At 36.9% G+C, this 9,812-nt stretch overlaps 1 protein-coding gene across 1 annotated transcript; it reads left to right on the top strand.

Moving 5' to 3' along the window:
- Positions 1–6,217: 6,217 nt before the first annotated feature.
- On the top strand, positions 6,218–9,729 carry LOC102708471 (probable xyloglucan endotransglucosylase/hydrolase protein 29). The gene is given in 8 exon segments (XM_040528148.1): positions 6,218–6,541; positions 6,543–6,585; positions 6,587–6,623; positions 6,723–6,826; positions 8,983–9,081; positions 9,083–9,217; positions 9,220–9,373; positions 9,376–9,729. Coding segments are annotated over 8 exon segments (1,026 nt in total). The 5' UTR covers positions 6,218–6,422; the 3' UTR covers positions 9,711–9,729.
- Positions 9,730–9,812: the final 83 nt, after the last annotated feature.

Raw genomic sequence — 9,812 nt, 5'->3', positions numbered from 1 at the left:
ACGTTTTTCAAACTACTAAATGATGTATTTCGTGTGAATATTTTTTATATAGAAATTATTTTAGAAGATCAAATAAATCTATTTTTCAAAATTTTAATAAGTAATACTTAATTAATCATATACTAATTACGTTTATTGTTTTCCGTGTTGCTAATTAGCTTTTGCAACAGCATGCTTCGAACGCAGCATGACATCTGTTATAAAAATATAAATAACTATAGAGTTTAAATATATTTTTAATATAAGTTTTTCTGTACGGATTCTCATAATTTTTCTAATACTAGTGATTATATGACTAATTGGATTATTTGAATGAAGGGAAATATAAGAAATTCAAAATTTTAATTTTAATCACGGGAATAACTAAAATTTTTGAACTAAAACTTAATATTTTGGTAGATAACTGAAACTTACCTACCTTTTGGGAGCAAAGGTGCGTAATCTAAGGCCTTTTTCGGTTTACAATTTTTTTAAAAACATTGATATACAGTCACATATTTAAAGTATTAAATGTGGTTTAATTTGAAAATAAATTATAGATTTCGCCAAGAAACTGCGAGACAAATTTTTTGAGCCTAATTAATCCGTTATTAGCATATGTAGGGTAAGTTACGGTAGCACTTATGGCTAATCAGTACTAATTAGGTTTAAAAGTTCGTCTCATGATTATCCCATCCTGTGTAATTAGTTGTAATGTTTATGTATATTTAATGCTTTATTTAGATGTTAAAAATTGAATGCGATGTGTTTGCGAAAACTCTTTTAGGAGCTAAACACGCCCTAAAGAGATCTCCGAGCGATAAATAGGCCTTTTGATTTCGCAGGTAGCCATAGGTTAGACGTAGACATGTGTGGCTCCGGCATCCGGGCATGGGCGAGCCGCAGTCGCGTTGAGTTGGCGTCTCCCACGCCACGGACATGCACCGCACGTCCCCTCCAATCCATCAGTACCACTAGCACTCCCCTCCCTTTTTATCCTACACTACATATATATATCAAAAGTTATAAAGGTCATAATGTTTTTTTCTTTACTTTTTCAATCTTAACTGATGGATATGTCATTTATTTTACCAAACTTTAATACCATATTTATTTTGAAAATAAATTCTTTTTTAGATTAAGAAGAAGAATAAAAATAAAATCATTTTTTTAGAACAGAGAGGTAATAACAAGCTAGCAAAGCAAACACTACAACTAAAGTGATTAATTAACGGAACGGACTGAGGACATTTGCCAATCGTAACTAGCTATATTCATTTCTCCCTTTGTCTGTTAATGTCGTGTGATCCACAAAATATATATTGAACGGATATGATACGATAGTCTTATTATGTAATACCCTTTCCATGCTTTTTTTTATATGATTATGTTTGTGTTATTAAAAAAATATGTAGTTCTTAATTATTTTGTTACAATTTGATTTACTATTATGAAAACTTTAAATATATATAACTTATGTTTTTATATATTTAGATAAATTTTTTGAATAAGACGAATAATCAAATATAAATATAAAAATTAACTATACGATATAAGAAAATGTGAAGGTAGCATAATATATAACTAACTAATGGATGCTGCGTGTTGTCGTCGTCCTGGGTTTATATATTATGGAGTATATGGAATATTGACGTGATGTATGGAGCTTAATCGATCGATCGTTAGCTAAGGATATTATACCGTATATACTGGTGTGGAGTAGTGCTTTCCATTCCTTTTGCTTTTGCTTTTGAAGCTCAGTTCGTGGCACCAAGCTAGGTCAAGGATATTTGGCCAACCATAGCAATATGTACGTACCATGCAATCGCCACGTACATGCCGCCCGCAAATATGCAAGGCTGGCTTTGTGTTGTGTGTACACAAATTAAGATCGATCGATAGATCACTCCCTGGCCTGCATCCATCTGCATGCATGGAATCTCCTACTTCACCCTCTCTTTTTTAATTGGCCCTGCATTTATTATACGGACCGAGCAGCTGGCCGCAAAGCAAACAAACAGCAGCAGCACAAAGGGCATCTATTCTAACTATCTGCGTATATGCGTCGTCGCTCACACTACACTACTGTCTTCCCACACACACACACACATTTACGAACTTCTTGGGACAATAAGGTAGCTTAGGTACTCTTTAATAGTAATTCTTAAATTGCTAAATATAAAAAAATTTATGTAGAAATTGTTTAAAAATTCAAGTAATTTCATTTTTAAGTTTTTTGTGCGGCTGATGCAAACTTCAAACCAGAAAAACAACCATGTCGTAATTGGTTCGAGTATGGAATTGTACACCATTATTTGTAGGTTGCACCATAGAATATTAAGAAACATTTTCTGCCAAAAATAAGAAAATTGTACTTTTATAGATTTTATATCAAAATCTTCTCGATATTATGAAGCTTCTCTTTTTTAAAATCAAAGTCTATTTAGTTATAAACCTTCTGCGTGAAATATGAACAACAATTTTACATTTAAAAATTTTATGCATAAATAAAATAATTCCCGTTCATAAACTTTACACACAGATAAAATATTTTCAATCATAGATTTTATACACGAATAAAATATTTATTCCCGTTTGTAAACTTTATACATGATAAAATATTTCCATTAATAAACTTTATATGTGAATAAACTATTTTCGTTCATAAACTTTAATCATAAATAAAATATGTGTATCTAAAAACATATTTGCTCATCAAATTTGTAGAAGAATAAGAAAATTATATCCGATATCAAGAAGAATAAATGGTTTTTGATAATTTAATTAGGTAAAAGGATTGGTATTAGAATTTGCGATCTGTTGTTTGATGCATTTACGATAAAATGCATAGTAGCAAATCATCCCATAAAAACAGGATTAAAATCTGTAGTTTAGTTAAAAAGCTGCATGCTTCCCAAATACTCTCTTCATATTTTTTTATATGACAACATTGACTTTTAGTTCCACGTTTGACCTTTCGTCTTCTTCAAAAATAAATAAATAAATAATTATTATTTTATTATAATATGATTTATTATTATATAAACTTTAAGTATGCTTTATAATTTTGCATATTCAGATATAAGGGCTTATTCGTTTCAGAGGATAGGAAAAACGTATGAATAGAAAAAATATAGGAATATCGTGGGTTTGCATATGCAAAACAGAGGACCAAAAAACAGAGAAATGTGACGGTATGGAGCATTTGGAGCACAGGAATATAAACCGCATGAATTAACATGCATCTTATGACAACCAAAACAAATGAGGTAGGAGTGGATGTTTTAATCCTATAAAATTCCTACTTTTTCGTAGGATTTGTAAAGTATTCTTTTGGAATTCTTGCATGTCATTCATATGAAACGAATGCATGAACAGTTCGAAATAGGTAATCCTATAAATATCCTGTGAAAATCCTGTGAAACGAATGAGCCCTAAATTGTAAATTAGACAAACAGTCAAACCTAGATTCAAAAGCGAATGATGTCATATAAAAATATGCTACGAGAGAAAAGACTAGGATTGGCGTGCTTGATCTTCGGGCGAGCGTTTGCTGATGAGCGTTTCCGCTCCTCTCCTTACATTGCTGCAGTTGACTTCTTCTTCTTATTCCGACAGAGAGAGAGGGAGAGGTAGTACTGTATTTTGGAGGACACTCTGCTGTGCAGCTGGAATACTGTATGTCTAGGGCATCTATTCCTGCTGTTCAGCCCAAGGGGCCACCGCTACCCTCCAGACCTCACCTCACCTCCTCATCGGTGGCCACGTGGCGCTCACTCTCAATATCGTCTCTCCACACGGACGACTACTCGCTCTGTTTTTCTTTTCTACTGACGGACATCTTTTAATTTTTATGTCGTTGATAATATATATATATATATATATAAGTTTTTTTTAAAAAAATAAATATACTGTTTGTCTTTACTCTGATAAAGCGAAACGATCGTCCTTACAGTTTTCCATGCAGTATTAATTCTTCTTATCTATAAGAAACATGCATACCACTGCTTATGCATATATGTATGTATGTTACTCCTCCCGTTTCCTTCCGTTTCGTAACGTAAGTTGATTGATTTTTTGCTTATAATGTTTGATCATTCGTTTTATTTAAAAAGTTATGAAAATATTATTTATTTTATTTGTGACTCATCTTATTATCCAAAGAACTTTAAGCATAATTAATTTGTTATTTTTTATATTTATACTAAATTTTTAAATAAGACGAATGAGTAACTAAAAATACTCAAACATATAAAACGGAACGGAGGTAGTAGTTATGTATGTAGGTAGTCGAATCCATCCATCAGACGCAGACAGCTCAACGGTATATGTAAATGCATATGAGTGACGTCGCTGTATGTATAATGTATGTATGAGTCGCCCTTGCTACAGTCCATGTGGTTGCTGTCCATCTGAATATTACTGTATTGTTTTCTGCAGGCAGCACTAGACTGCAGGCCGGCCAGCGAGTAGTTGCAGAGAGGGAGACACGTCGTACGTATGTTCACGATCAAACTAATTTTATCTTTTAGCCTATATTAAAAATACTATAAGAAGATATATATAAATCTTTTTTATTTATAAATATAACGTTTTTTCTTAAAAAGGATAAATGATAATTAACCACCGTACTCGCTGGTTACCCAGCTCAGCTGCTCGGCTCAAGCTTAAATTAATATCGTCCATCCGCCGGGTAAAACATCCTAATCACTCTCACTCGCACGGATGGACACGTGCTAAGTTAATTAGCAGCTATTAGAGCATTCTCAATCCATAACGCTAGATATAATTTTTATAAACTCTACGTCATCAAGAAAACTAGTACTAGACACTACTCTTCCAATACAAACACCACTATTCCATACTTCAATTTAGTATTACTTATCTCACATGATATCTTGAATGTTGTGTAGAAGCTATGTCTCATGCAAGACATGATTTCATTCTCTTTTCTCATTTATTCACTTGACACATCATCTTTTATCCTAGATAACAACTTATTTAATGTTATAGACACCATCCTAGTTATTAGGTTGGAAATGCCCTTACGACATGGAGTACACCTATATGACCGCCTACTTTGATTGTAATATAAATTAAAGGGAAAAGGTAGCCACCCGTATACCGTTTCTACCATTGAGGCGGTATAACTCGTGTATGGCAATGCGTAGTAGAAAGATAGATAGACAATTAATTATTAATGCACTAATTAAGTAGAAGTCAGTAATTTATCGGTAACTAAGGTGTACACAGAAAGATAATAACCATTCTTTCATATATATTTTTTAATTTTATCTTTTTATTAGAATGGTGATATTTGATATATTATTCATATTTTAAAGTATCGTTGTGGTATCAACGAGTGTTGCCGATAGCATATTGGTATTAGTTGTTATCGATAAGCTGATACCACCATGGTATCAGTTGATACCAACCAAGTCTCAGCTGATAAAGGGTAGTACTCTCCATAGTCAAAGATATTTATTGCTTAGCATAAGATTGGATTAAAATTCCTAATTCTGACTATCAATAATTTATTAAATAATAATTAGTTCAAATACAAATAAAATATATATGTACACACATACATATATACATTAATTGAAAAGTACCATCATAATATTATAGAGTTATTATATTTTATGAATTTGTTATAAAACAGAATTATTCGTTGAAATTTTAGAAATTTGACCAAATCTTACCGTATCAACCCAAATCCTATGAAAAGAAGAAGCATAGGAAAACTGAAGAAATAGCCATTTGGATCGAGTATAAGAAAAAAAATAAATTAGAAGACATATAGCCACAACTTTTTTTTAAGAGGATAAACCTCACGTCAAAAATCCTCTAAAAAAAACCTATGTTTTGAGGAATTTCTAGGGAATTTAGAACGGACATTCCAAATGATAATATAGATATTTTTTATATAGGAAACTAAGCCTTCAAAACTTCCCCAAAATTCCTTTGTTCGGAAGGAGCTCTTATATTTCTTTTAACAATACACCATGATTAATATATTTATTTCCGGATGACATATGACGTGGATACACGTGTGATTAAAGTGATCCGCCCGCGGGTGTCTCGTTGCTTCCACAAAAGCCCTTGAATTTGCCCATCCTGGCTGATGCCTACACGTACGATACAAGAGAAAGGCCAAAATTTGAAATTGCCAGCTACGCGAGATTTATATATATATATGTAAAATACGGAATATATATGTTGATCGATCGGGACACGCGAAAAGCAGAGGTAGCGACCGAGAATGCATGAGAGGAGCTCGGCCTGCGCTGCATAGCTATTGCTTTATCAATTGGATATATATAACCGATCATAGTCATAGTCAAAGTCACATATATATATATATACACATACAGGTTTCAGTTTGATCAGGTCAGAGCTAGCTGCTAATTAAGAACATAGAGGATCGAGCTGGTAGATAGAAGATGGCAAGAACAACAAGGTCATGGAGCGGCCTCGTTGCAGTAGTGCCAGTGGTAGTGTTGATGATGAGGTGGGCAGCAGCAGCTTTGGCGGCGGTGGACATATCGCCGGTGCCGTTCGACGCCGCTGTTCGGAGGGGACAACCTGGTTCGCTCACCCGATGGCCGCCCGCACCCTCCACCTCAAACTCGACCGCTACACCGGTACGTCTACGTACTTCATTTCATTCATTCAATCCGGCCTGCTGCCTGACTCGATTTCCTAATTAATTTATTCTTGATGTATATTGACGCGATCTGCAGGTTCAGGGTTTGTGTCCAAGTCGGCGTATCACCATGGATTCTTCAGTGCTTCCATCAAGCTTCCTCATGGCTACAGTACCGCCGGCGTCGTCGTCGCCTTCTATATATATATATATATATATATATATATATATAATTGCACCGGCTGGCCACCGTTAATTAATTTTCTCTCAATTGATTGACTGAAATCTGCATGCATGCGTATGTTTGCATAATCATTAATTTGCTCTCTAGCTATATATATGGACTAATATTGGATCGATTGCTCTGCTCTTTAATTTCCGCTTGCGCTTAATAAACTAACTAGCTTTAATTAAGCTAGGTCATGGCCTGCCATTTCCATTAATTCGATGCATGCATGCACGCATATGGCGGTTTCTTACGAATAACGAACATACACCGATCGTTCGTTAAGTTGGTGGGTGCAGCTGGATGATGATCGATGAATTTGGCCGGCCTAGCTTACCTTTTCTTTTCCGGCCACTTTCTTTAATTTGCGATCGAGGAATCGAAGATATACATATGTATTAATTATCTAGCTTGTTGACGAAACGCACACAGCTGCAAAAGACGCAGCACGTACTCCACTCATCTTGATTGGTTGGTTCACAAATTCTAAGAGTACGTGGGGTTTGAAATTTGGGTGGTGATATATGACGAAGGCAAGTGCAATACGGACGATTGATTCATAGTTAATTCGATATCGATCGCTTGATGAGATTACATATATAGAGAGAGATGTGTGACCTGGCTGAAAAGTAGACCTACTAACATCTGCGATATAATCAACCACCATATACTACAGTAGCCGCACTAGTGGCGGAGTGTGTAGTCATGCAGAAGTTTACGAGAGCAATTCTCAATTTGCTTCGTGCATTTTCCCTTTTGCTCTGTGTGATCCTATGATCCTTCGACTCATCCTCCCCACCGTCCTAAAATAATTCAATTCATATATTCCCGCTCTATAAAAAAGAAAATAACAATCAAAATACCTCTCGTGATAGGAAGACCTTATTGTTATCTCGGTAGTGAGAGGTATTTAAGGAACAAAGTTTTTTGATTTATAAAAGGATAGAAATAATTTTATTTTAGGATTAGATTTGAACTCTATAGAGATTTTTTTGTTGTTGAACAAGGGAGTAATATTTTTCAAAGTCTAAGCTTCCACACATTGGCCAGGCCTAGCAGGCATTTTGTAGTTTAATACTCTCTCCATATTTTAATAATTTTATAAATAACATCATTGGATTTTTTCACATGTTTTAATATTTATCTTATTTAAAAGTTTTATGCAAATATGAAAAAATATTAGTTATAATTAAAATAATTTTAGCAATAAATCTAATCATAATAAAATATATAATAGTTATGTAAGTTTTTTAAATAAAAGGAATAGGTAAACGACGACGATCAAAAGTCTCAACGTTTATAGTATTATATCTGTACTTGTTGGTTTGGTTAGATATATATAATCTTTACGGGGTAGTCTATATTTATTATTAGGGAGCAGGCAGGTACTGGTACAAGGTTAGTTGTGACTTGACAATGTGATTTTTTTTTAGAAGATATGGATTGAATCATGAGCTTACCTAGTTGTTATGATACTTTTTTTGAGATAATGACGGTAAGTACAGTAGGTGTGCGCGCGCGCACATATATTGCCCAAAGCAACAGGGTAGCCCATGCCTGGCCTCCATCAATCAAAGATCGGCGCCCTATCTTCTGGATGGATGGGTGGACGTCATTGGTAGGAGACAAGTACCTGTCACGCCCTCCCCTCCCTTTCTCCCCTCGCCTCCTCATTCTAATAGCCACCATGATAATTCAGAGATAGAATACCTGCCTGCCACACACATTATTTTGTACAATCCCACAAAAATCGGATAGCATCATATCCTATTACTACTACTACGAATCTAAACATACATGTCCATATTTATTATACTAGGATATATCATATTCGGTACCGTGTTTAATTTTTATGTAAGAAGAAGCAGTACAGATGCCTTGATTGATAAATTATTCCAGGCTGCTTCTTCATTTTTTGCACTCAAAACTATCAGGGCATAAATCTCTTACTGTGTACTAATAACCGAAGCAAGCAGAATTGGCTAGAACAAGATGTAACAACGTTGTATGGATTATCCTGGTTGACCATCTTCTGTCATTGTACAATCATAAATATAATATGCATGCATAAAGTGATGGATGGATGATGAATGGAATTGGACGTTAATTCGGTTGAAAGAATGGAATGCAGCTGTCGAATGGAGACGTGTTCCCGGGGAAGCACGACGAGCTGGACTTGGAGCTGCTGGGCAACCGGCGAGGGCACGCCTGGCACGTGCAGACCAACATGCATGTACGGCAACGGCAGCACCGCCCGCGGCCGCGAGGAGCGCTACCTCCTCCCCTTCGACCCCACCGCCGCCCCGCACTCCTACGCCATCTCCTGGACCCCCGCCGCCGTCATCTTCTACGTCGACGCCATGCCACCCCCATCCGCGAGATCGTCCGCTGCTCCGACGACTACCCCGCCAAGCCCATGCCCGTCTACGCCACCATCTGGGACGGCTCCGGCTGGGCCACCGACGGCGGCAGGCACAAGGTCGACTACGCCTACGCGCCCTTCACCGACCTCGTCGTCACCGGCTCCACCTGCGGCCGCGAGAGCTGATGACGTCGGAGGTGGCCGTGATGACGCCGGCCAAGCGTGGCGCGATGCGGCGGTTCCGGTCGCGGCAGCTGACGTACACGGCGTGCCACGACAGGGTGCGGTACAAGGGGGTCGTCTTCCCCGAGTGCGACGACTCGGACCGCGACAGCTTCCACGCGTGGGGTGAGCCCAAGCGCTTGAGCAGCAGCAGCAGCATCACATACTCGCCGGCCGGAGGCGTGCACGTACTTCATCGATCGTTCCATTCCTGCTCGTGTATTTCACTTTCCCACTCAAATATGAATCTTTCTTACTACTACCGTGTAATCTAAGAGCAACTCGATCCTCTTTGGGCCGGGCCTGAGCTTACGGTCCACAAAGAGACATACAAATATGGGCCGGGCCGTTCGAGGAAGAGACGGAAGTGTATATGG

The sequence above is a fragment of the Oryza brachyantha genome, chromosome 10 (assembly GCF_000231095.2).
Source record: "Oryza brachyantha chromosome 10, ObraRS2, whole genome shotgun sequence".
Taxonomy (NCBI): domain Eukaryota; kingdom Viridiplantae; phylum Streptophyta; class Magnoliopsida; order Poales; family Poaceae; genus Oryza; species Oryza brachyantha.
Note: the sequence above shows the minus strand (reverse complement) of the source record. Positions and strands in the feature narration are given on the sequence as shown.